This window comes from Oncorhynchus mykiss, chromosome 10 (genome assembly GCF_057628025.1).
Source record: "Oncorhynchus mykiss isolate SJ-2025 chromosome 10, ASM5762802v1, whole genome shotgun sequence".
Taxonomy (NCBI): Eukaryota; Metazoa; Chordata; class Actinopteri; order Salmoniformes; family Salmonidae; genus Oncorhynchus; species Oncorhynchus mykiss.
The window spans coordinates 28,581,883-28,609,039 of NC_143031.1; the positions used below are offsets into that span (position 1 = coordinate 28,581,883).

At 41.6% G+C, this 27,157-nt stretch overlaps 2 protein-coding genes and 2 long non-coding RNA genes across 6 annotated transcripts; 2 read left to right on the forward strand and 2 right to left on the reverse strand.

The window, feature by feature from the left end:
• Positions 1 to 50: 50 nt before the first annotated feature.
• LOC110533602 (uncharacterized) lies at positions 51 to 10,757 on the reverse strand. Its single transcript, XR_002474999.3, has 3 exons — positions 10,423 to 10,757; positions 3,019 to 3,100; positions 51 to 539 (listed from the first exon to the last, which is right to left on the reverse strand). It is a non-coding gene; the product is annotated as an uncharacterized LOC110533602 (long non-coding RNA).
• On the forward strand, positions 521 to 7,753 carry LOC149979979 (uncharacterized). Of its 3 annotated transcripts, XR_016484047.1 has the most exons (8): positions 521 to 635; positions 808 to 877; positions 3,033 to 3,188; positions 4,464 to 5,392; positions 5,743 to 6,541; positions 7,039 to 7,143; positions 7,400 to 7,488; positions 7,671 to 7,753. XR_016484047.1 is itself a non-coding variant. In XM_090188611.1 (3 exons), exons 1-3 carry the CDS (start codon positions 6,251 to 6,253, stop codon positions 7,433 to 7,435), a joined length of 432 nt encoding a protein of 143 aa, XP_090044737.1. In that variant the 5' UTR covers positions 5,874 to 6,250; the 3' UTR covers positions 7,436 to 7,556. The 3 variants fall into 3 exon arrangements, 1 of the variants encoding a protein (XP_090044737.1); XR_016484048.1 differs by lacking the exons at positions 521 to 635; positions 808 to 877 and having other exon boundaries at positions 5,784 to 6,541; XM_090188611.1 differs by lacking the exons at positions 521 to 635; positions 808 to 877; positions 3,033 to 3,188; positions 4,464 to 5,392; positions 7,671 to 7,753 and having other exon boundaries at positions 5,874 to 6,541; positions 7,400 to 7,556.
• Positions 10,692 to 23,328, forward strand: LOC110533603 (uncharacterized). Its single transcript, XM_036990014.2, has 10 exons — positions 10,692 to 10,837; positions 15,949 to 16,101; positions 16,376 to 16,483; positions 17,322 to 17,718; positions 17,865 to 17,983; positions 18,296 to 18,443; positions 18,667 to 18,719; positions 18,869 to 18,966; positions 19,266 to 19,431; positions 19,643 to 23,328. Exons 1-10 carry the CDS (start codon positions 10,817 to 10,819, stop codon positions 21,287 to 21,289), a joined length of 2,910 nt encoding a protein of 969 aa, XP_036845909.2. The 5' UTR covers positions 10,692 to 10,816; the 3' UTR covers positions 21,290 to 23,328.
• LOC149979980 (uncharacterized) lies at positions 17,030 to 27,157 on the reverse strand. The gene is made up of 2 exons (XR_016484049.1): positions 26,910 to 27,157; positions 17,030 to 17,964 (listed from the first exon to the last, which is right to left on the reverse strand). It is a non-coding gene; the product is annotated as an uncharacterized LOC149979980 (long non-coding RNA).

Here is a 27,157-nt window from a genome sequence, read left to right on the forward strand (position 1 = left end):
AATACAGTGCTACCAGTGTAAACAATGATTGCAAGAGGACTGATTGTCAATTGCAGGTAAACAGTTCTTCAATTTATTTTGTAGTGAATTTAGGTACGTTCTGTCGAGTTAATTTTGTTTTATGTCAAGTATATGGTAGGGCTATTTACACCTGATGTTGCATGAAGTATTTCCTTCCAAAGTATGCTGAAAATTTGTACTTTCTTCTGCCAACACTACAAGCATATCAAGTTAAGTGATTCAATCCATGGAATGTGCTATTACAGTACAGTTAACACTGCTATTAGCATCTAAGCTCTTTGCCATATGTGTACCATTCCAGTGATTCTATATCCTCCCAGGTGAGCAGCAAGAGGGCCAAACTTAGCCAGGATTCCTCAGACCCCGTCAGCATATGCATATCCGCAGATACCTTCCACATGGTACACCCACTGTGTGTGACCTTATCGCTGCGTTTCATCCTTCCTCTGCAGGGGAAAGTGTCTCCCAGCCTTTCCGTCTCTGAGTAGGACGAGGACTTAGGAGAGGTGTCATCTCACCTGCAGAAAGACCTGAATAAATTACTGGGCAAAGACACCAAAAGGCTCCTCTTAAGATGCTTCCCACCTTTGTGAGGACCACACCTAATGGAACAGGTATGTTTAAAGAGACATGGTCTCGATGTGGTCCAGTGAAAACGTCTTTTATGTGGACTGAATTTTGTATACTCAAGGAAAGTGGAAACTACTCTGGTTGGCTTCAACAGAGACTGGTGACTTCCTGGCACCAGACCTGGGAGGGACTAACCTACGTGTCCTCTATTTGAAGTTAGGAGTGGAGGATCAGCAGCATGAAAGATGTTTACACCATCCATGAGGAGGTTGATACGTCTGGAAAGGTGAGTGTTAACTCAGTGGTAAAACACTTTCTTTCTTAGTGTGTGTATGTGACCCACCGAAAGAGTGTAAAACTAACACTTTTCAAAGTGTTGACAAACTAACACCTTAAGAGTGTTGGGTCTGTAATTACAAATTCTGACTTAAAATAACACTAAGTAGTTTTACAGTCATTCTTGGAGTGTTGTAGCATTGTAGGGTGCAGAGCATTATTTGCATATTTCCCAGCATGCATTTCAAGTGAATGTTAGTGATACCTACCCATGACTGTGTTTTGTTAGTAACAGAGACATGGTTTTGCAGTCAGCACTAAATGACAGCCTGAGTGAGTTTTTTTTAAATTAAAAGTTAACCAGTATTGTGGTTTGATGATCCTGGCTCATGGGCCATATAAAATCTGCAAATCACAATATGCTGGTTTGTGAAGTGATTTGTAATTCCTATTGGAATCCAGCTAGAGGGAGGATATTCAACTATTTTTATCACCCACAACCAGCATTCAGAATGACTGCTATGGTAAAGTACTAGCTAATAAAGAATACCTAATACTAAACATCTAAACTGGAACAACCATCTCAGTAATGGATTCAGTTAATCTAACCAATAACAGATTGGATTTGTTTATTTTTTATATATTTTTTGGATTCGTTTAGATTTTCTATGTATGTCTGTGTAGTACTATTCTAAAAATCAATCTGCAACAAAGCATGCTGGGAAATGTGTTGAGGCCCCTCCCTAGTACATCTTTTTCACTCAGAGTTAACAGAAATGAACTTGACTCAGTTGAGTAACAACACCACACAGTGTTGATTCACACTTGATTTATCCCACTGGTGTTAACTCCACTAGAATAACACTCACAACACTTACCTCCACACTAATATTTTAACACCTGCAAATTTTAACTATGAGAGAGACCTGAAGTACTGAAGTTAGTGTGAAAGCGGAGTGTCGCAGAAGAAGAAACAGAGAATCCATCCACGTTCCTCGCAAAACCATGAGCAGCCATGAGCTCAGATGCAGAGGCTGTGCTAGTGGGTTAATTGAAAACTGCCTTGTTCAGGGGCAGAACAACAGATTTTTACCTTGTCAGCTCGGGAATTCGATCTTACAACCTTTCAGTTCCTAGTCCAACGCTCTAACCACTAGGCTACCTGCTGCCCTCAGGTTTATTTATTGGAAAATAAAATAAATAAATGTGATGCCGGATGACAACATAATGATGTTTGTTTCCAACATTCGGGTTGTTTTCCTAAAGAAGTTAAATCTGCTTTGCGTTTTGTTTCCTTTCCATGATACTATACTATCCCAACCCTAGAAGGAACCAGTGACAGTAAAAAACGCAGCAGGGATGAATGTTGAAACTTGTCGAAGGTATTTCAACAGGGCGGAACGTTGAGGGCATGCCACTACTCTGCCATGCAGGCCCCAAACAAAGATTTTTTATCTTCATCTTCAGAGGTCTATAATATTTTTTTTATGGCTGACTGTGTTCAACCCAAACAATACCAGTTCCTTTCCTGTGGAACTTTTTTGCCTGTTTTCTGACGTGTAGGTCTGTTTACACTCTCTAATAAAGTCGTCAATTAGCCCATGTTTCAAGTCAAGGACATAAAAAAAATTATAGCAATCTAACCTTTATTTATCCAGGTTTCATTGAGATAAAATATATTTAGCAAGGGAGACCTAATTGAACCTGGATGAATGATATATGACCTGGATGAATTAAGATGTAAATATAGTGTTAGGTATAGGGCTGGGTGCCTCCTGAAAAGATATCAGTGTTGTCATGAGCAGATCTGCTTCACAACATTGATTTAAGATTACAGTATCATATTCGAAGAGAACAGAAAAGTAGGATCTAGGGATTCATCCAGTCAAGTTAACTTAAAATGGTACATTACTTTCACTGGAGATGGACTATTTCTGACGGAGAATTACATATGCATGGGCATCGTCACCTTGTGGAGAAATACTTATTTTTGTCTATTCTGACTGTTGTGTTACTCTGAATAACATGTCATAATCCCACTGGTCATCTTTGACTATGCCATTATCTGTAATAGTGTTATAGATGGTATACAGGTGGTATACCAGATGACATGGACAATGGTAACCTTGTCCTGAAATAGAAATAACAAACCTTCTCATTGGTAGAGTGTCTGCAGCCTTTCCGTCGCTCTGTGGAGAAGCTGCGGGAGGTGTCGTCTCGCCTGAGGAAGGACCTGATCATAAGGCGGGACAAACACACAAACCGCCGAGCGGCAGTCAAGATACTGCCCACTTTTGTGAGGTCTACACCTGATGGCACAGGTACAGTACTGTACTGTATTCCTTAAGGCCCAATGCAACCGGTTTTATATCAATATCAAATATTGCCTGCGTAACAATTAAGTAGCTTACTGTAATAGAATTCCATTAAAATGGGCAAAAATAGCTATTTAGCAAGACTATTTTTCAAACAAGAATTTTGCTAGGACTTTCTGGGAGTGGTCTGAGTGGAAAGGTGGAAAACTGAAAACTAGCTGTTATTGGCAGAGAGGTTTGGAACTGTCTTTATCATTGGTCTATTAACCAATTTACTCAGTGCTTAATTTGTAAATTGGGAGGTACCGGGAACAAAAAGCGAGCCTGGGAGGGGTGACCTGGGAAGGATCTGAGGTACAGGAACGCAAGAAGGGAAAAAAATCAATCTTTATAACAAAGTATTGCAAGCATTATCATTGCTTTTGCATACTGGCATAGAGCAGTAGAATCCTTATATAATTGCATGAAATGTGTTCTGAAATCATTTTTGACAAATGATCGAAATGACAGCCTACTTTGACACTGAGAATCTGAGATCAATAAAAATGGCCCTGTCTTGAATACATCAATAGCCTAGGTGTGTGGAGACTAGGGTTGCAAAGGGTGGGGAAACTTTTTCCATAGGAAGTTAACCCCGAGAATGTTGGGAGTTTTGCTTAAATTCATCAATAAAGTTAGCTTATAACAGTGAACCTTTTTTGTGGGATACACAAAGCCAATTCTAGGTCTTGAGGCATAGTTTAACCAAAATATCTCCAATTCAATGGAATTGAAACCCTCTGCATGCACAGTGCATTCTTCCATCACATGTACATCTGATTCTCAAGATATTGCACACTAATGGGATGCTATTGAGCCCATACTACTAAACTGTCTGAGCCTTGCACACTAATGGGATGCTATTGAGCCCATACTACTAAACTGTCTGAGCCTAGGACTAAATGCTTTCTGGGAAGTTTTGATTACAGTACTAGGTGGGGTGAATATATTTTATGACATAAATATTTTTTGTTAACTAGTAAATAGTAGCCTGCAGCAAAATGTGTTTAAATCATTTCTAACTTGTTAACAATTTCTGCCTGTTAGTTTTTGCTACCATGTGGGTTTTAGCTTGCTTGAGCTTGCTAACTGTGAAGTGTTAATTTACCTGTTTCCATACATGTTTCATTTTAAAACATTTATCTTACAAAGAAGTTGTTTAATCTAACTGCTTAACTATTTATCTGTACATGGAATTGTATTTGTTTTGTTTTTTTACTATTTTTTTTCTAATCTTTACAGGAAAATGCCACGGGTACTATCTGATGCGTGGAGACATTTTACTGCAGCTAATGTAGAAGGAAAAGCTGTGTACATTTGCAAATACTGTGCCAAATCATATGTGAAGAATGCAACAAAGATGCACAATCATCTGGCCAAGTGCATAAAGTTCCCTCAGCGCTCACAACAAGCTACCTCTGACAAAAGTCCCTCTACATCTATTCGAGGTGAAAATGATGAATCAGACACCTTATCGATAGCAACAGCTCATGGTCCTTCTGGAATCAGAGTTTTTTTTGACAGTGGAGGAACGTAGTCAGAGAAATACTGATAAATGTCTTGCTTGAGCTGTGTATGCAGCTGGTTCACCGCTGATGTTCACAGGCAATGTGTATTGGAAGAAGTCGCTGAATGTTCTTCGCCCAGCACACACTCCTCCAACCAGACATGCTTTATCTACCGTAATTTCCAGACTATAAGCTGCTACTTTTTTCCCACGCTTTGAACCTCGCGGTTTATACAATGACGCGGCTAATTTATGGATTTTTCCCGCTTTCACAAGATTCATGCCGCCAAAAAACTGAGCACCGTCACATAATGTGACGTAAATCGAGCGTGCTCAAACTTCCCATCATTCTGATTACGGTAGTCATTTTGTCACCCTCATCATGGCAAAGACACGGAGAAATGCATATGATGCAGCTTTCAAGTTGAAGGCCATCAATCTGGCTGTTGGAAAAGGAAATAGAGCTGCTGACAGCGTGGAGCATTGTCAAAAAATCCACTATCATCAACGGGTTTCGAAAGGTTGGACTGCTGCGTGTTAAAGAGGGCAGCGATCCAACATCGAATGAAGCAATTCTGAGGCTATTCAACCCCGACACCGAAGGAGATTACTTCAGTGGTTTCAGTGCACAGGAGGAGGAAGATAGTGACCAATGACTTTCTTGGTAGGCTACTGTTTACTGCTATTTTTTATTTTTTTGTTACAAGCCGTGTTTCATTTAAAAGCCTATTTATTTTTTGTTACAAGCCGTGTTTCGTTTAAAGGCTGTGTAAAGTTCATTTGTTTCAATGTACCGGTAGGCACCTGCGGCTTATAGACATGTGCGGCTTATTTATGTACAAAATACATATTTTTTTTAAGTTCAGTGGGTGCGGTTTATATTCAGGTGCGCTTAATAGTCCAGAAATTACTGTACTAATTTGCAGGATGCAGAGTTCAAGTGAAGATCAAGTAAATCATAGAGAAAGCAGACTGTATTACAATCATCTCTGATGGGTGGTTGAATGTTCGCAGGCAAGGAATAATTAACTACATTATCACCACCCCACAACCAGTATTCTACAAGAGCACAGGCACAAGGGACAACAGACACACTGGTCTCTACATTGCAGATGAGCTGAAGGCAGTCATCAATGACCTTGGACCACAGAAGGTATTTGCACTGGTGACAGACAATGCTGCGAACATTAAGGCTGCTTGCTCACATCACACCCATTGGCTGTGCTGCTCATGCATTGAATCTGCTCCTCAAGGACATCATGGCACTGAAAACAATGGATACACTCTACAAGAGAGCCAAGGAAATGGTTAGGTATGTGAAGGGTCATCAAGTTATAGCAGCAATCTACCTCACCAAGCAAAGTGAGAAGAATAAGAGCACCACATTGAAGCTGCCCAGCAACTCCCGTTGGGGGTGGTGTTGACATGTTTGACAGTCTCCTGTAGGGGAAGGAGTCTCTAAAAGAAATGTCCATATCACAGTCTGCCGATATGGACAGCCCCATCAAGAGGATCCTCCTGGATGATGTATTTTGGGAGAGTGGTAAGCAGCCTGAAACTCCTGAAACCTATAGCAGTAGCCATTGCACGGATTGAGGGAGACAATACCATCCTGTCTGTTCTGAAATACATCAAAAAGCGTGAAGACTTCTGCCTGAAGCCCATGTTAGACCCCAAGTATGCTGGCAAGAGCATCCTGTCTGGTGCAGAGATCAACAAGGCCTATGGTGTCATCACTACCGTGTCTCGCCACCTTGGCCTGGATGCTAAGCTTCTTAGCAGTCTGGCGATGTACACTTCCAAGCAAGGGCAGGTGTGTGTGGTACTGAGTTCACAAGAGTAGTCTTTCATTGTATGTTTGGGATGTACATGTTTTTACAGCTCATCCCACCCCTCCCATGGGGTGGTTATTTTTTAATCCCAGGTAGAAACGGTGCCTGTAAATCCCTGTGTTGTTACAATGTCTTAATTTGTAAGCATGGACTTTCAATGGTTCATTTTAAGTCAATCTACATTGACTGGAAAACCGTCTGTCAGCCACAAAGCCCTTTTTAAACTACTCATGTGACTGATCAGGAAAACACAAGTCAGATAATTGAACATAGACATACTCAAGGTAATACATCTTGGTGACTCATGAGGGCTGTGACTTTGCCAGGTTTTGATGGCTGAAAGCCATGCTCAGTTTCTAGAGAAAACGTATACGATTCCCCAGCCTGCATAGGTATGAATCCCCTTTCAGACCCGTCTCTTGGATTTTCGCACACCGTTGTAAAATGTTGACTCATTGTGATGTCTTTCCCTGTCCAGTGGTTTTACCACATTGCGGCCTGCCTGGCTGAGTTCCTGGAGCTGAAGGATCAGACGCTACCTCTGGGCTGTAACTTCTCCTTCGAGCAGAAAGACATCGACAAGGTTCGTCAGTCAGCCAACACACACAAACACATGCACACACACATGAATCCACAAAGGATCCATTCATGCAGCCAGGACTGATATTAGTAGAAAATACCAAGCCCAGGTTACTTCTCAACATTGGACTAATTAATTTGAACATTTAATTGTCTTTACACTTGTTTGGACAGTCTATTTGACAACTTTGTCAGAAAAAGTCAAGGGCTAATAGTAAGTGATGGTCAAATCTCACTCATTGTCTGACCTCGACTTCCAGAGTATCCTGATCCGTTGGATCAAAGGCTTTCTTTAACTGTTCAGGAGTGGACGTGGTCAGGCTACTGAGAGAAGCCATCCACAGCAGAGAGTTGAGTCTGTAGGCCTCTTATCATCCAACTACCACCACTTTCTAATAAACAGTTATTTTGATGGGATATGCATTTGGAATGTTATTACTACATTAGTAGAGCCTATAAAATAAGTTGTTATACCAGTATATTTCTTTCTGTCTTTCTCCCCCCCCCCCCCTTGAACTATGACATTGGTTCAGTTGCAATGGTGAATGACACTGTGGGTACCATGATGAGTTGTGGATACAGGGACCAGAGCTGTGAGATTGACATGATCATTGGTAGGTAGTACCTATCTGTACTGCAGCCACACTACTGCAAATATAGCATTAGAGGAAAGAACACAAATAAAGGCAAAAGATGCCCCATTTAGCCTAGAAAGTGAAGGAGAAGGGGACTGTAGTAACCATATATAAGTCATATTATCATGTTATTACAAATTGCTTGCCACAATGTTAGGGATGTCAAGGATAACCATGGAGTCCTATCTTGAAACATATCATGTAGTTTAGTGCCATTTCTAGCACTTCCACAATGCAATGGCTCCCTCTGCTGGAGATGATAGCAAAGGGGTTTTGTTTGCGTTTTTGTGTGTGTGCATGCAATATGTTGCATTCATTTCTGTGTAAGATTCTCTGCCTCCCCAGGGACGGGGACAAACGCATGTTACGTGGATTAGATAAATAACGTGAAGAGAGTGGGCGGGGAGGATGTATGTATTTGCAGGTAGCCTGGCAGGTAGGAGCATTGGGTCAGTAACCGAAAGGTGACCGACAAGGGTTGGGGCGTGTTGACCTGATGGTGGATCGAGATTTACTCAACCCAGGCGTGCATGCGTATGTGTTTCTACGCCAAATTAATGAGCAGTCAAAAGTACATAGCTGAAGTACATAAAAATACATAACTTCTATGTTTGACTCTCTTGACTTTCATTTGCCGAATACAGGCCAAACCTCATTCACCCTGGTCAATTTATCTGTGTACTTAACTCTGTTGTTTTGTGACTTTGTCCAGGACAGCGTTGAGACCAGATTCATCTCTGGAGGTAGAGGAGTAAGTGACTGACACACCATGCTCTTATGTGTCATCTCTAGTTACACAGATCCTAAATATAGCAGTTTAAAAAAAAAAAAATCAATGTGCTACATAATACAGAAGCTACTACTGGGTAAGATTGAGAGAAATGAGCGCAACTGTCTTTACAACCATATATTATAAAATTGACTAGAAATGGAAGGGCTGGGAATTGCCAGGGACATCATGATACGATATTATCACAATACTTAGGTGCCGATATGATGTATTGCAATTCGATACTGGGATTTTTTGGCAATTTAACGTTCTAAACATTGCTCACCATATGTCTGCTGCAAAGGGACATGAGAAAATTAGTTTTGATCAGTCATAGAAATATTGTTAGTGCTGAAAACAAATGAGCTCCCTTATTAAAAAGAAGGTTGAAGAACTAGTTATGAAGGAAAAATACTGGAATTTTGGTGCAGGTACAGACAACTAGCGCAAAATATATTGTGATAATGTCGATACGATATATCGTAAAAATATGTTCACCTCAGATAGAAATGGTCCACAGGGTTATTTCAGTTTAAGTGGAAAGTTACAGATAAATTCTGCTTTTTATATTCTTGTCACTTGATTGAATGGAGAATATCCTCTTGTGCTGCCATAATAACAATGTGGATTTCCTGCCTTTGTTTCCTCAGCGTATTCACAAGTCACTGAATCTCAGTAATATGTCGGTCTAACCACTATCCTAAAGTTAATTTACACCCCTCCCTCAACCTTATCCCTGCCTTTCCACTCTGTTTGTCTAAATGCAGGAATTTCACATGATGGAATATTATTTCATAGAATAGTTATTTTCCAATTGTCCATGGAGATTGTATCTCTCATTCACCCCTTTGCACTGTCAGGAGGACCAATGTCAGTATCAGGTGTGCAGGTAGTCAAATCAAAGTATGGCTATCTCCCTGTCTCTCTCAACATTGTTGTCCCCCTGTTTCTCTTCCCTTCAGCTTCAGTAAGCAGCTCCAGGAGACCGTAAGAATCCTGGTCCCTAAGTGTGACATCACTTTCCTCGTCTCGGAGGATGGCAGTGGAAAAGAGCACTGCCATGGTAATGGCGGTGGCACAAAAGCTGGCCATATCGCCCCGACTGTTAGAGGACAGCAGAGGAGGATGAGGAAGATGGAAATTAATGTTAGGTCAGAGGAGGCATACTGGAAAGACTACTTGAAATGCAGCACCATAAAAATGTCCCCCCTCAAATGCTTTTGTTGTACGGTACATCCTAAACAGCTCACTCACTTTCTCCTACTGTATGGAAATGAATGAATTCATTGAGGTTAACTTTTTTACAGTAGGCTATTTTTTGTTGTTGTACATGGTTAACTTTCAGTGAGGAAATTCCCTTTTTTTCTTAAACTTCTGTGTGAAATATGTATTATGTATAACAAATGTTACATTATTTTATACTAGGATGAAAACTTGTAATGGGTAAACTCACTGTATTGCTAGTATATTTAGAGACCAAATATTTAATACTTGGACATCACTGCAGCTATATTTGAATGGCAGCTTGGTAATACAATTAGTCTTGAAGTAAAAATCTATGAATTTCATGGTCAAGCCAAGTTCCACAGAATGGAAAGAGACACACGCTCACGCCCCCTGTTGGAGAAACTGTACAAAGGAACATCAGGTCATTAAATCAATGTTTTCCGCAAAATTATACAACTTTAGAATATTCAGTCACTCTTAAACAACAGACACCTTTCTGAACACGTGTTATGTTAATCAAAACTTACTGCAAATAAAGATGGCTAGCATTTGATATTGATACAATGTTGCACTGTACATTTCCCTGCACCCCCAGTAGGCTAGTAGTTCTGTTGCACTTCTTCAGCCATAACACGTGATTGTCTTTGCTCACCTTTTCTCCCAGTGTGGTATAGTGTAAAATACAAGTCACGATAACTTAAAATGATCACCAGGCGTTTGTCTCCATGGTTATACCCGAGGACCCGGACTGACCAGTTCAATGATTGATATTAGGCTACACTGTTAGAAAAATAAAATAAGGACTATTACAGGCATGAACAACAATGATTTCAGAATGGAAAAATGTCCTCCCATTAAAAATATCCACTTTCATATTAACAATAACTTAGGCTACTCTCGCAAACAGTTTTGGCCACACCTAGATCCTGTCCTATTTTCATAAAAAAGAGGGGCCTTTTCTTGTGCATTTGTTGTGTGCCGGTGAGTACCCGGCTGTGTAACTTGATAGGGGGCTTCGAGAGGGAATAAGGGAATGTGGGGCTGCAATGGAGCAGAATGCAATACAGGTAAAACCGACACTATATTGTTAAGAAATAAATCGTAGTTTTTCTATGCGCACACATGCCACTTTTACATGTTGACATGGGGAATAAACCGATAATTTTGGTCTTATTTTGATATCAGTTTGCCGGGTTTCAAGTCTGGAATTTTGTTTAGAATGTAGACTTGATTGTCCTATCAAGCTAACAAGTATTTTGCAATTGCAATTTAGCTGAATGAGTCAACTTTCCAGTGGAGAAAATAGCTCGCTATGATATTTGAAAGCCCCAAATTTCGCTAACAGGTTTTTACGATTTTATTTACCAGCGTTTGCAATGTAATTCAACTTCAATATTTCTATATTTTCTTCCTGTTAATGATTAATTTATTTTGTGTCGTGTCGACTACCTACGTTTTCTACCCCCACATTAAAGAACGTTTTTATCTGACGATTCGACAATATTAAGATTTTGTTTTTCAACTAAATCAATGGTGTAACTTAACCGTGTTTTGAGTAATTCGAAAACAAATATCTTACATTTACAGTGACGTGATATTAAAGATTATAACATCGATGCAACTAGGTGGAACAATTTATTTATCGAACAAATAGCCAACATATGGATAGTAAAAAAACGCCGACGTTATGTCTCGGGTGTATTTGGTATTGCTCAAAATGGAATGAGGATTTTCGTGATGGAAATCGCTGTACTTTTTACTTGAAATTGAGAGGATTATTTTTGATTGTATCATACCAGGCCTACAAAAATGCACGGGATGATTTTGTTTCTGTCGAATTGAAAGACTTCAATATCAATAAACCTACATTGGTTTGATATTTAATATCAGAAATATTAAAGTTATATCATTAATGATGGTATAGGTTATTAAGTTATAGGCCTAGCAAGCATAGTTTTCTCTACATTAATATTATATGTCCCTCGGATCCTCCTCTGTTCTAAATAAATCCAATAATGTACTTTTGTACCCCTTAGAATGTTGTAATAGTGTGTAAACGATCGTTTGTATATTATGATATCCAAGGTCACATAATGTTATTTTGCAGATAGAGCACATTTTATTTTAGTTCCTCTCTTCCTGGAACAGCAGTGCCATTCTAAAGCAATCACGAGCATTGACGTAATCAAATCAGTTGGTTAGTGTTTCTATTTAAAAATCCACTTTAAAAATTGAAAACTCAGTCTTTTTATATTTTGTGGCTTTACTGTAGAATCAAATTTACTTAATTTTCACCACTAGTTGGCCAAGTGATCAACGTGTTCTGTTCCTGCTACACTAGGTAGGGGACGGGGTTGCCCACAAGAGGGGGTGGGGTGAGGACCAGGGGTGCGAATTTGAGACGTTTCCGCATTTAGGCATCTGGGCTGGGCCCTATAATAGGCCTACAGGGGTGTTAATTTTAGAAGATCCTGAACAAAGAAAATGGACCGACCTATTATTGTTTTTTTTTAGATTAGGCCTTAAGAGTAAAAAAATAAATAAAAACGTTATATAAATTAAACATTATTACAGCAAGTTTCTTCATAGTTTTTGGATGAATCACCAACATTTTTTTTTTTTTGCATAGATAAATTGTATAATTTTTATTTTATACCCATCCAAAAAAACTATATAATATGCATGGAGGCCGATATCTATGAGTTGCCTACTAAGTAGATTAATACTTTGGAATGTGTTTTGGTGCATGGTAATGCTAAAGTGGCATGATGCTAGAGTGGCGAGCAGAAGGGCACTGTATTTAGCCATTGTAATTTATGGCCACTTGCAGCGAGGTCACTCACACATAGACATAGACTGTGCAAACTATACTGAATAAAAATATAAATGCAACTTGTAAATTGTTGGTCCTATATTTCATGAGCTGAAATAAAAGGTCCCAGAAAATTTCCATAAGCACAAAAAGCTTATTTCTCTCAAATGTTTTGCACAAATTTGTTTACATCCCTGTTTGTGAGCATTTCTCCTTTGCCAAGATAATTTATCCACCTGACAGATGTGGCATCTGATTAAGCTGAAGCTGATTAAACAGCATGATCATTACACAGGTGCACTTTGTGCTGGGGACAATAAAAGGCCACTGTAAAATGTGCAATTTTGTCACAATTTTGTCACACAACAAGTTGTTTTGAGGGAGTGTGCAATTGGCATGCTGACTGCAGGAATGTCCAACAGAGAATTTAATGTTAATTTCTCTACCATAGGCCTCCTCCAATGTTGTTTTAGAGAATTTGTCAGTACTTCCAAACGGCCTCACAACCGCAGACCAAATCTAAACACATCAGCACAGGACCTCCACATCCGGCTTCTAAGCCTGCAGGATCGTCTGAGACCAGCCACCCTGACCGCTGAGAAATACTCCTCAGTTCCATGTCTGTAATAAAGCCCTTTCTTGGGGGAAAAACTCATACTGATTGGCAGGGCCTGGCTCCCTAGTGGGTGGGCCTGGCTCCCTAGTGGGTGGGCCTGGCTCCCAAGTGGGTGGGCCTGTGCCCTCCCCAGCCCATGGCTACATCCCTGTCCAGAAATCCATAGATTAGGGCCTCATTTATTTCATTTGACTAATTTCCTTATATGAACTGTAACTCAGTAAAATTATTGAAATTGTTGCATGTTGCATTTATTTTTGTAAAGTGCATTTGTAAAGTGTTCAGACCCCTTGACTTTTTCCACAATGTTTTACTTTACAGCCTTATTCTAAAAGGGATTTTAAAAAAATCATTGTCAATATACACACAATACCCCTTAATTGGCAGCGATTACAGTCTCGAGTCTTCTTGGGCATGATGCTGCAAACCTGGCACATTCATTTGGGGATTTCCCATTCTTCTTTGCAGATCCTCTCAAGCGCTGTCAGGTTGGATGGGGAGTGTCGCTGCACAGCTATTTTCAGGTCTCCAGAGATGTTTTATCAGGTTCAAGTCCGGACTCTGACTGGGCCACTCAAGGACATTTAGACTTGTCCCGAAGCCACTCCTGCGTGGTCTTGGCTGTGTGCTTAGGGTCGATGTCCTGTTGGAAGGTGAACCTTCGTCCCAGTCTGTGGTCCTGAGCGCTCTGGAGCAGGTTTTCATCAAGGTTCTCTGTGCTTTTCTCCATTCATCTTTCCCTCGATCCTGACTAGTCTCCCAGTCCCTGCAACTGAAAAACATCCCCACAGAATGATGCTGCCACCACCATGCTTCACAGTAGGGATGGTACCAGATTTCCTCCAGACATGATGCTTGGCATTCAGGCCAAAGAGTTCAGTATTGGCTTCATCAGACCAGAGAATCTTGTTTCTCCTTCAGGTGCCTTTTGGCAAACACCAAGCGGGGTGTCATGTGCCTTTTACTGAGGAGTGGCTTCCGTCTGGCCACTCTACCATAAATGCCTGATTGGTTTAGTATTGCGGATATGGTTGTCCTTCTAGAAGGTTCTCCCCTCTGTCAGAGTGACCATCAGGTTCTTGGTCACCTTCCTGACTAAGGCCATTCTCCCCTGATTGCTCAGTTTGGCCTTGTGGCCATCTCTAGGAAGAGTCTTGGTGGTTCCAGACTTCTTCCATTTAAGAATGATGGAGGCCACTGTGTTCTTGGGGACCTTCAATAGAGTAGAAATGTTGTGGTACCCTTCCTCAAATCTGTGCCTCGACACAATTGTGTCTCGGAGCTCTACTGACAATTCCTTCGATTTTGCTCTGGCATCCACTGTCAACTGTGGGACCTTTTATATAGACAGGTGTGTACCTTACCAAATCCTGTCCAATCAATTGAATTTACCACTGGTGGGATAATCAATGGAAACCGGATGCACCTGAGCTCAATTTTGAGTCTCATAGCAAAGGATCTGAATACTTATCTAAATAAGCTATTTCTGTTGTTTTTTTAATGTAAATTTGCAAAAATTTCTGAACCGGTTTTTGCTTTGTCATTAGGGGTATTGTGTGTAGATTAATGACGATTTTAAAAAATATATTTAATCAATTTGAGGATAAGGCTGTAACGTAACAAAATGTGGATAAAGGGAAGGGGTCTGAATACTTTCCAAATGAGCTGTACATATTAACTAATGTTGATAAATGGGGAGCAATGCAGGTCTTTGCCAAGAACATTGGGTAGAATCTGAAGGTATATGTTCATGGCCAAATTAATAATTTGTGTAATGTGAAGGGGTGTCTGTGTAAGGAGTTGTGTTTGATAGTCAGATTGTACACATTGATGGGATAAATAACATCTATTTAATTCAAACTTGAAAAAAAAGTTTGTTTTGAAATTTAAATGATGCTTTCCTTGTCTGTTACAGACATTTGTGAGGGGCACTAATTAGTTGTAGTAATAAAATTAAGTATTTATGTTTAAATTGATTTATATAGTAGATGTCAGTTGGGCTGTACAAGACATAGTCACAGGATTATTGCTCCCAGTATAATTGCAGAAAATAAATGGTGACAGTACACATGGTTTTGCTGTTAAACGAAAGCAGCTTATAATAGAGAAATTAACATACAGCTCTGGTGGACATTCCTGCAGTTAGCATGCCCCCTGTATATAGCCTCACTATTGTTATTTTACTGCTGCTCTTTAATTATTTGTTACTTTTATTTCTTATTCTTATTTTTTGTAGTTTTTACTGCATTGTTGATTAAGGGCTTGTAAGTAAGCATTTCACAATACCTGTTGTATTCGGCGCATGTGACAAATAACATTTGATTTGAATTGCACACTCCCTCAACATGAGACATCTGTTGCATTGTGTTGTGTGACACAAGTGCACATTTAGTGGCTTTTAATTGTCCCCAGCACAAGGTGCACCTGTGTAATGATCATGCTTCTTGATATGCCACCCCTGTTCGGTGGATGGATTATCTTTTTCAAAGCAGAAATGCTCACTAACAGGTGTATAAAAAAAAATGTGTGCACAAATTTGAGCGAAATAAGCTTTTTGTGCATATGAAACATTTCAGGGATCTTTTTATTTTAGCTCATGAAACCAACACTTTACATTTTGCGTTCATATTTTGTTCAGTGTACATTATGGTCCAAGTTTGACTCAAATCACATGCCTAGTCACATTGAACAGACAGGAATGGTTAAATGACTCTAACCGTTCTTTCTTTTTTTGTGAAAATTGCTCACAGTGGTTAGGTGCTCCCTCCTGCCTGCGTGGATCCTTTGCCTTCTATAAGTCAGTGAGCTGTGAGGCCTTGGCTGGCGCCCCTGCACTGGTCTGGAAACTGGGGGAGTTCTACTATGTCCGCTGTGGCCCCCAAGAACCTGTGTGCATTGCTGAGGTACGACTTCCCATAGCTCCGTTAGTTAGCGCATGATACTTCCGTACCAGGGTGTATTCAGGGTGGTGAAATGTGCAAAACGTTGCAGATGGATACATAATAATTTGTTCTTCACCGATTTCTACCTGATTTTGAGCGGTCTGTAACGTTGCAACCTCCTTAACAAGACCCAGAGTTTTGAGTTTCATTCCTTCTTGTCACGTACTGATCACGTATTAATTGTAAGTCGCTCTGGATAAAATTATCTGCTAAATAACTATATTTCTTATTTCAGGTGACTTTACTGTGGGAGGACCTGGCCCAACGCCATCTACTGGCCAGCTCCAGACTCTACTTCCTCCCTGAGGATACTCCCAAGGGCAGGACCAGAGAGCATGGAGAGGTTGGGGGGGGGCCACTGAGCTCTATATTATAGACATAATTTGGGGGCAACCAAGGGGTGTGGGTCTGGTGTTTCCTTACAAGGTTTCTTTTTTTTGGAAGAATGAATGTATATCATTTAGGAATATTCAATAATTTTCACAACTGCTATTCAAATCTACATTACTGTAAACACTGAATGTGGGTGTCATTTTCTCTGTTCAACGTATAAGTACTTAGAATCACACAAAATTACAGTCCTTATCTGTCATTGCTAGACAAGTATGTCATACACAGCATAACTCATGAAAGGACATACTGTATTGTGCAAGATCATATGTTGCTTGGGCTGACGTAATAATGGATTGTGTGTGCCTGGCATTTAGCCAACTTGTTTAACCACCGATAACTTTAAGCAGGAATCCTTAGATTGTTGTGTCACTTCTCCCCTCATTCAAGTGAAACATTTTGTTATTAACCTAGACAATTCATGTGTTGTTAAATGTATTTTCATTCAAGTTGTTTTTTTTAACTCTCAGTTTTAATAATGCACAAGTATGGCAAAGACTAGTTTCATGAGATTTATTTATTTTCTCAGGTGGTTGTTGCTGTGATGTAAATAATGAGTTATGAATCCCAGATTTTCCAAAGTTGTTTCCTATTTCGCTACAGTCCTATGTTAATAACAATGTGTTGGGAGGAGTACGAGGTCTAATGGCTCCTCATGTGCCACAGGCTATTGGCACTCTGACTTATATCATGTGAAGTATTTCCTTGATTCTTAAAATGTTTGGTGGCCCTTTCTTTTACGGTATGCACCAATTTTAAAGAGTGTGTGTGTGTGTGTGTGTGTTCCTCAGGATGAGGTGTTGGCCGTCTCGAAGAAGATAGTGGTGCGGGTGGAGGATCTGGTGAGGTGGACCTGTCCTGAACCTCCAGGATGGAAAGGAGGAAGCCAGAAGTCCAGCGAGATCAACAGTCATCACAAACATACCCCCATTACCAATGGACCCCCAGCATCAATCGAAGAGAAGGGTGAGCGTCTGGGGGTCAAGGTGCTCAGTTACCCCCAGTACTGCCGCTTCCGCTCCCTCCAGAGACGCATTCAGGACGGGGTGGTTTTGGGGCTGCAGGATCCCCATCTGCTGGCCCTGGGGGGGATCAGGGTGGCCCAACACGACACCCAGGTCCTCTACTGCAGGGACACCTTCAACCACCCCACCCTGGATAGCAATACCAGTGTCTGGACACAGCTGGGTGAGTTGCTGGCTGGTGGAACAGTCTTTGCCATACTGTATGTTGTGGACATAATGTGCTGAAGTTATGGGATATACAATCTTTTTTTGAGGCCCATGCTTCTCTTCTTATTTGGAATTCGGGTGAAATGTGTGTCCCGTTCCCAGGATGCACTTCCCTCAGCTTGAAGGGGCGACCCCTCAAGAGAAGAGGAAGGCCAGAAGGCCAGAAAGCTGTGGAGCCACCAGCCCTCAACCAATCAGAGTCCTGGATAGAAAGAATAACGGTACAATTAGTTTTGTTCTATAAAGTTTTACTATGGCTACAGACCAACTTCATCCAGTTACTTTCAGATGTCTTATTATTAACCTCATATTCCCTTAAAAATCACTTTATATCCTAGTAATTACCTTGAGGTTTTTTTGTTAGGAAATGCATCACAACACACTATTTATGCCAAGTAGTTACTATTCTTAGAAATAAAAATTCCACATAATTTGTTAATGGACACCAACTGAAATGGGACTGTTAAAAAAAAAAAATGGGACTGTACAGCATTACCACATGTAGTATGGTGAAAACTTTATGTATCCTGTAGGAAAATGTGGTGGGCAGTGTGGAGATGCAACGTGAGGAGGGCTGTCTCCCCCACCCTGAGGAGCAGATGTTCCTGGATAAACTCTACTGCTACATGGAGCGCTGCGGCTCACCCATCAGCAAGGTGCCCAACCTCGGCTTCAAGAAGAGTGAGTCACTCACTGATGACTTCATCAACAACCATTAATATCCATACCAAAGACTTTGAATACAAAGTGTGTTTTCCCTATGGAACTAAATAAAATGTTCCCACCATGTGGTTATGTATTTGAACAAGCTGTTTATCTGTCAGTGATGTAATCCAGACAGTCAAAGTCACAGCTCTTAGGACCTATGGTATGTTTTAACACTCTTACCTGTGTGTGTCCACAGTTGACTTGTTTGTCATGTACTCTATAGTCAAACAGTTGGGGGGCCATGAGAGGGTGAGTAGTGAAAGCCCTCGTTCTTTATCAGCCACATATCTTATACAATAGTGGATAGATCGCAATGTCTGAGCAAATTACTTAGAACCATTTGTAAAAAGATGTAATTGTCTAAAAAATGCTTTTAAACTCTTTACCATCTCCTGTAGGTGACATCCCAGCGTCTGTGGAAGAAAGTGTATAATGAACTAGGAGGATGCCCGGGCAGCACCAGTGCTGCCACCTGCACCAGGAGGCACTATGAGAGGTAAGGCAGGAACACTGCTGGTGCCAGACTAGTTTACATTGTGCCCCACCTAAAGTATGTATATTCTTCTTGTGACAAAAGGTAACCATGTGCACAACTCTTACCCGTGCTTCAGCTGTGAGAAACACTGAGTCAGGGCTGAAACTATTCATAAAATGTGTCAAAAGATTGTAGTTCTAGAATGATGCCGTTAATGTACTTGATGGGAATCACCAGCAGTTGAGGCTTCTTGGCCTTGGTGTTTCCTTACAAAACTTGTTTTTCATTCTGAAACTTTTGGCTTTGTGTGTTTTCCTCAGGCTGATTCTTCCTTACGAGGAGCACAGAAATGGAGGTGGTGCAGAACCAAAACTCCCAGCATTCTCTGGGCATACCCGAGTTAGGGCGATGAGTGGGAGGAGACCGCTGGTGAAGGGGAGAGGAGCAGAGGCCAACCTTGAGAAGACTGTAACCCCTACCCCTCCAGTGAGTCTGTCTGCTAATCTCTCACTCTACATACAGTTCATCATTTTTGACTTGCTCAGTACATGTCAGTCATTTGATATTTAATATGCAATTCATCACTCGTTATGTCTTGTTTTGATCTGAATCTAATGTAAATTAATGTATGAATGTATTATATGGTGTTATAGAGACTAAAATGAGAATTCCTCATGTATGGCATCTCTCTCACTAGACCATTTCTCCAGACGGTGTGGTGGTAGTGAAGAGAGGCCGTGGTAGACCTCCAGGCAAAAAGAACCAGGTCAAACTCCTAGTCTCCAAGGCCAGTCCAGTGGTCCTGTCTCCCCCAGCTAAACCTAGCCTGGACCTCGGGGCCCAGCCCCCTCTCCAGGCCCCCTCTCTCGAGTCCCTGTCTGTGTTCCAGGGGCTAAACCTGGCCAACCTGCCACTAACCCCAGACCTGTCTCCCATCTCTTCCCCCTTCCTCCTGCCCAAAACCGAAAGGGAGGTAAAGATGGAGAACGGGGATTCTCCAGCACCATCACCCACTCTGTCTCCTGCCACTTTCTTGCCTGCTCTCCCCAGGCTCCACACAAGGGGGTCCTTCGAAGGGTTCAGCCCCACTAAAGGCCTCTGTACCCTTGATCTCTTTAGGAGCCGACTGGGCCTCACTAGCCTGGACACCCCTGGTCTAACCCCCCAGAACCCTGCCTCCCACCAGCCCGCCAGTCTTTACCTCCAGGCCAAGACAGGGAACCCAAACACCACCCTTCTCAATGGGAACCAGCCCCACCCAGAGTCTCACCATCAGTCCCACCACCAGTGCTGGGGGTGCAGGCTGGATGAGGAAGCCCAGAGGGGGGGTAGCAGCAGCACCAGGGAGGTCCGTAGCAGCAGGCCTCCCCTGCCCCCTCTCCGGGTCCTCCCCCTGGATCTGGACTGCAGCCTGCAGGTGCGCCAGCTGATGCGTACGCGGTTGGGCTCGGCCCAGCTCTACTCTATCACCAAGCGGCTGTCGGAGGTCTTAGCCAAGGACCTGAGTAGCAAGCCACATCTGTCTGTCACCCCTCCCCCAGAGCAGGCCCTGCCCCTCAACCTCAGCAAGTGCTCCACCACCAAAAGATCTGCCTTTGATGAACCTGACTACAGGATGTCTTCAGGGGATCAGGATAATGGTGACTCCACACTCCCCTTAGCTAAAAGTCGTAGAGTGGAGTCGTGTGATGAGGCTGAGGACTTGAGCTCACCCAGCAGGGCCAGGGCTTTCCTCCTGGAGCTGCCGCAGCAGACCACTATCAGCCCAGACACCTCTACTACACCTACCCAGTTTTTCCTCACCAAGTCTGGGGAGGCCTGGGGAGACACCCCCCTGGAGAACCAGGGCAGGAATTCTAACTCTGAGCCAGCAATCCAGGTGAAGGTGGAAGAGGACCTGAGGAAGAGCAGCTTGGTGGAGCCTGAGGGAGACTGCTCTGTAAGGACAAAGCAGGCGAAAGTGGAAGAGGGAGAAACTGTAACGATGGATAGGGAAGAAGAGAAGATTGACGAGGTTGATACCGTTATCATTGAGGAGGGTGTACAAACGCAATCAGAGAAAGATGAGATGGAGGGGAGGAAACTAGAGAGGATAGAAAAACAGTGTAATACCATAAAGATGGGCGGCGGCATATCAGAGATTATGAAGGGGACTGAGGATTCCTTAGCCCACTCTGCCAGTGACTCTGGGGGCCAGCAGGTGCCAATGGATGATGAGGAGATGGAATGTGATGTTAAGGCATCTATCAAAGGGCTGCCCAGTCCTATCCTACCCCCAACCCAGGCCCAGCCAAGCTGCCTGAACACCTGCACACAACCTCAACTGCACATAACATACTCATGACCAACACCAACAATCACTACACCACTCTACCTTATGGGAGGATACTCTCAAACACACAATCAAAGATGAATCCTATAAACTCTGTAACGACACACACAGACTTTGAAACACTGCCATTGCCTTTAGATGACACCATTATATTGTTCTGTATAGTACTATGCATCATACAACTTTCGTGCTTCCAACTTTATTACACAAAAATTAGAGTGCAGAGGTTTTTACAACAATCCACCAATTTCCTGAAAAGGATTGGATAAAATATGCGCCTTAAAGCTGTTGTGCTCTGATTTCTAGTCATTCACACAGTACAACAGCCAGGGGTGTATTCATTGCCAAATGGGACGAAATGGGAAGGGACCCATCTGAATTTGTACAATAGAAACTAGTTGTCATTGCAAACCATTTTTCCATTGTGAAATGCTTTGCTACAATGTGCACTAATGAATACACCCTATGAAACAGTGTTTGAGTCCTATATGTACTTCCTGTTTGCAAGTCTTTAACACTGACAGGATTTGCACACCTACTGTACTTGTTCCTTTTTTTCTTTATTTTATGAGGCAGTCATTTATGAATATTTCCTCTGATGCCAATTTTGAGGTATTTTAATGTTTGTCTAGTTTAGAGAAACAATGCTGACACCACTTGATGTTTTTAGTCCTTGGTGCCTTCATCAGAGTTTGACCCCAGTAAGTCTGTCAGACAGTTGGTATGTTGTGTATGGATCTGGGGTGTACTCTGATCTGATTTAGAGTAGCAGGGGAATTCTATTGACTACAAGAACCAAAGGCCTTTCATAACTCGTTCAATAGAGAGAGTACAAGTTTTCGGTTGTGCTTTATAGATTTTTCTAAATTATTTTAAAGATATATATCTATATATATATATCTGGATCAAAAATTGGAGCTATTTGTGGTTCATCCTGTTAGTGTTGAGTGTCTATCCTCATTGCAGCCGTGATGTATTTCTTTATGTATAAAACGGGCAAAATGGTGAAAGGGCCACATTGGGTGAGTGGGCAAAATGTTCTAGTTGAGCTACACATAATTTTGGTGTGATAAGTTCCTCATCGAGTTGAATAGGGTTTAGGTATTTAGTTAAATTATTGTTTGTGTAGCTTTTTGATGTTATTTTGATCATTTAGAGTTTAAGATCAAATGTTTACATTCAAAAATGCAACTACTAATATTAAGTTGATTTTGTATCTTTAGTGCTTTGCAGATGGTCAGACTGGTACTGTATTAGAGTTGGTTCACAGTATACCTACTTCTGGAATGAGAACAAGAGTCTATCTTCATTCAACTATGGTGGACTTAAAGCGAATCTCTGCTACTTTTTTATACTTTTCAGCCAGTAGTTCTGAAAGTAGCACTTATGAGCCAAAAGTAGTCCTGGAAGATTGCGTACTACGTTACATATGCAGATATGTGCGACACTTCATTGCTCGCACTCACTCTCTCTCTATTAATCTCACTCACTGAGCTGTTGGGCCCACCCTGCAACCTCATTGGAGAACACTGGGCAGGCCTATTGCTAGCTGTCACATTGCTAACGGAGGTAAAACAGTAATTCTGCTCATAAATTATGCATGTATGAACTACACATTGACACATCCATCCCAAAGCGGGAGGATTACAAAATACTTTCTTAGTTGCCAAAGTACCAGAGAATGTCTTTAAACTATTCTTAGAAAAATAAATAGCATATGGAATTGATTTCCAGTTGACTCCGATCTACTGTCTCTTATACCCCCCCCCCCCCCCCCCCATTTATTACTTGAACAACTGCTACAGAGTTAATGTCATGTAGTTATATCTCTATTTAAACCTGTGTATCAGTTGAGCTCATCTTGCTCATGGCAGACATCTGTCTCTGGTATTCTTTTCACTGTATGTGAGAGTAAGACCAGTGCACATCTTGACTCCTGTACGCTGACAATTGATAATATGGTAATTTCAACCATTTTTGTTTTAACACTGTATATTTATATTAAAGATGTATCTGTTAACAGGTGGGGGTTGCAGATTTTTGTATGAGTGTATATGTCTTTTAGGGGTGTTTTTTAAATTCCAGACACCGATTAAGTCTAATCCTGTACTAAAATCTGTTTCTTGGAGATTTTCCTTTGATCTTGTGTTTTAGATTAAACCTAGTCCTGGACTATCTGGGAACCACCCCTACTGTATGAAAATGTGTCAGTCTCTTTCACGAGGCATGATGTATAGAGACCCGCAGTTTCCTAAAATGACTACTAGATGGAGACAACACCAGCACTGTCCTATGACAGGCCTGGCGACGCATTCTACAGTCCTAAAGGGGAGGAAGGATACTCTATGCTAGCCTACAGAAGAAGTAAGGGCTGAGTTTGCTTCAGAGCTAAACAGATCAGTGCAGATACATTCCATCATTTAACAGCCCAGAGATCTTGACTAGATATGAGCTTCAGTGGGCCATGCACTTGGGCATGTGTCAAAATGCCGACCTTCAGCTATAATTTGACAAAGTGTAATGGTAACTGCTAGGCCTACATGTGTCAGGAATCACAAACCATTTACTGAGACCTTCCAGAAAAATGGATGTGTGTTTGGGGGACTAGCCAATCTTATTAAACATATAAAATGTGCTTTCAGTAGCCTAGTCTTGCTTTATTGTATTGTTCATCCATCCCTGTGAATCCATTCAATATCCCACAAGCACACACATACTTCCATACTTTTACATATCAAACACACTGGTTTCTTTCTGATGGAAGCAGCTCCTGTATTCAATGCTTTAGCCAAGCCTGACATTTAGTTAAACAAAAGAGGAAATTAACACATTCCAGAAGCCACCAGAACATTGCTTTGTTGTGCTGGTCGCCGCTCAGTGAAGAGGTAACGGGTTCAGGTCAGGGTAGAGATGTGTTATTGTCTGTTTAGCCATGTCATGGACTGGGGTCACACTTTGTCTTTCTTTCTGTGACCAGGATTGCATGCAGAGAGCCTGGTTGACCTGCATTTTTGGACACGTTTTTGTAGAGTACTGAAATTCCTGTCATTCAGCTGCTATCGGTGGTCTGATTCTGTTTTCCAACTTAAAAAGCTCTCCATGGGTCCAGGCTTCACTGGTCTGGTATGTGGATAGTATTTTTTTTCTTCTGCACAACAAGAAGTTAACCCTTTGGGAGTCATAAATCTTTTTTCTGTAAGTCTGGCCGCCTTGTCTCGGAGTGAGACACTCAAACAGCACTATTTCCTCCACACTTGACCATGGTAGTATTGACTAAAGTAAACGCTAAATGCTTTATTAAGTGCGTTAAGAGGTAGTGTGAGATTTACATGTTAACTCTTGCACCTTGAACCCACTTAAGATCAGAGCACCTTGCCTCCCTCTAAAAAGAGTGTTTCAAATGAACTCACAAAAAGTTAGCCTTTTATCCTCTCCTTTTGATGTTCGTCTTTGTTCATTATGTGGAGAATAAAGCACAGAAGAATGAATGTTTCATCAAAATGAAGTGTTTTGGCCCTTAAGTGCTTATTTGGTGTGTTTTGTTTTTCAGCACATCAACCATCTGTCTGTTCCCCATGGCAGCAGAAAGAGAGTGTGTTCAGGGGGCCTGTGTCCGAGCAAGACTTTAGGACACCACACAATTGTTTTCCTTTTGGATACTAACACAGTCAGATGTTAGGCTAACTCAGGGATAGGATACAGCCGTCTGTGCCTGCCTGCCTATGTGTCAGTTGTAGCAGACCTTTCCAAGGATGTGGTCCTCATCCCTCATAGACAGAGGAGTTGGCTAAAGCATAAACAAATCACATTTTATTTGTCACATGCTTTGTAAACAACAGGTGTAAACTCTGTGAAATGCTTACTTACGGGCCCTTACCAACAATGCAGAAATAAAGACATACATAACGAGTAACGATAACTTGGCTATAGACATTGGGTACCAGTACCGAGTCAATGCGCAGGGGTACGAGGTAATTGAGGTAGATATTTACATATAACTACAAATAAAGTGACTAGGCAACAGGATAGATACACTGTTGCAACTGTTTATGTGATGAGTCAACAAAGTTGTGCAAAAAGGGTCACTGCAGATAATCCAGGTAGCAATTTGACTAACTATACTGAACTAAAATATAAACACAACATGTAAAGTGTTGGTCCCATGTTTCATGAGCTGAAATAAAAAATCCCAGAAATGTTCCATTCGCACAAAAAGCTTATTTCTCAAAACCATTGTGCACAAATTTGTTTACATCCCTGTTAGTGAGCATTTCTCCTTTGCCAAGATAATCTATCCACCTGACAGGTGTGTCATACGAAGAAGCTGATTAAACAGCATGATCATTACACAAGTGCACCTTGTGATAAGGACATTAAAAGGCCACTAAAATGTGCAGTTTTATCACACAACCCAATGCCACAGATGTCTCAAGTTTTGAGGGAGTGTGCAATTGGCATGCTGACTGCAGCAATGTCCACCAGAGCTGTTGCCAGACATTTGAATGTTCATTTCTCTACCATATGTCGTCTCCAACTTGGTTTCTGAGAATTTGGCAGTACGTATTCAGTGTATTTAGCAGTCTTATGGCTTGGGGATAGAAGCTGTTCAGTGTCCTGTTGATTCCAGACTTAAATAAAAAATACAATAAAAAGTAACACAATAAAATAACAACCCACTCCACTACAGCCCAATTGATGTGAATGGGGGCGTGCTCTGCCCTCAGTTTCCTGTAGTTCACGATCAGCTCATTTGTCTTGCTGACGTTGAGGGAGAGGTTGTTGTCCTTGCACCAAATGGCCAGGTCTCTGACCTCCTCCCTATAGGCTGTCTCTTTGTTGGTGATCAGGCCTACCACTGTTGTGTCGTCAGCAAACTTAATGATGGTGTTGAAGTCGTGTGCGGCCACGCAGTCGTGGGTGAACAGGGAGTACAGGAGTGGACTAAGTACGCACCCCTGAGGGGCCCCCGTGTTGAGGGTCAGTGTGGCAGATGCATTGTTGCGTACCCTCACCATCTGAAGTTAGGAAGTCCAGGATCAAGTTGCAAAGGGAGGTGTTAGTCCCAGGGTCCTTAGCTTAGTGATGTTCTAGCGAAACAGTCCTCTAGTCTAGCATCCGCTTCATTGGACCACTTTTGTATTGAGCGCGTCACTGGTACTTTCTGTTAGAGTTTTTTTTCTTGTAAGGGGGATAGAATAGAATTCTTGTAGAATTCTGGTTTGACAAATGGATGCCGAGGGAGAGCTTTGTATAAGTTTCTGTGTGTGGAATAAAGGTGATCTAGAGTTTTGCCGCCTCTAGTTGCACAGGTGACATGCTGGTAGAAATTAGATTAAATGGATTTCAGTTTCCCTGCATTTAAAATCACCGGCCACTAGGAGCGCCGCCTCTGGATGAGCATTTTCTTGTTGCTTATGATCCTATACAGCTCGTTGAGTGCGGTCTTAGTGCCAGCATCGGTTTGGAGTGGTAAATGGAAAGCTACAAAAATATAGATAAACTCTTGGTAAATAGTATTTGTGTATCATGAATTATTCTAATTCAGACAAGCAGAACATCGAGACTTCCTTAATATTAGAGATCCCACACCAGCTGTTGTTAACAAAGACACACACCTCCCCCTTGAGCTTACCCGAGGCTGCTGTTCGATCCTGCAAATGCATAGAAAAACCAGCTAGATGTATATTATCCATGTCCTTGTTCAGATATGACTCCGAGAAACATAGGATATTACAGTTCTTCAGGTCCCATTGATAGGATAGTCTCGAATGGAGCTCGTTCAGTTTGTTCTCCAGTGATTGTATGTTCGCCAATAGAATGGAGGGTAGAGGCGGAGCCTGTAAAACAGCAGCTGTCCATTGCAGCCCCATTCTGAGTAGT

Bases quoted from the DNA above. Each gene is read 5' to 3' on its own strand.
- LOC149979979 (XM_090188611.1), top strand. From the start codon at position 6,251: ATGATGTATTTTGGGAGAGTGGTAAGCAGCCTGAAACTCCTGAAACCT. The intron at 6,542-7,038 runs GTGTGTGTGGTA...TTCCCTGTCCAG, and splicing joins ACACTTCCAAGCAAGGGCAG to TGGTTTTACCACATTGCGGC. The intron at 7,144-7,399 runs GTTCGTCAGTCA...CTCGACTTCCAG, and splicing joins AGCAGAAAGACATCGACAAG to AGTATCCTGATCCGTTGGAT.
- LOC110533603 (XM_036990014.2), top strand. From the start codon at position 10,817: ATGGAGCAGAATGCAATACAG. The intron at 10,838-15,948 runs GTAAAACCGACA...AATTGCTCACAG, and splicing joins TGGAGCAGAATGCAATACAG to TGGTTAGGTGCTCCCTCCTG. The intron at 16,102-16,375 runs GTACGACTTCCC...TTCTTATTTCAG, and splicing joins AACCTGTGTGCATTGCTGAG to GTGACTTTACTGTGGGAGGA.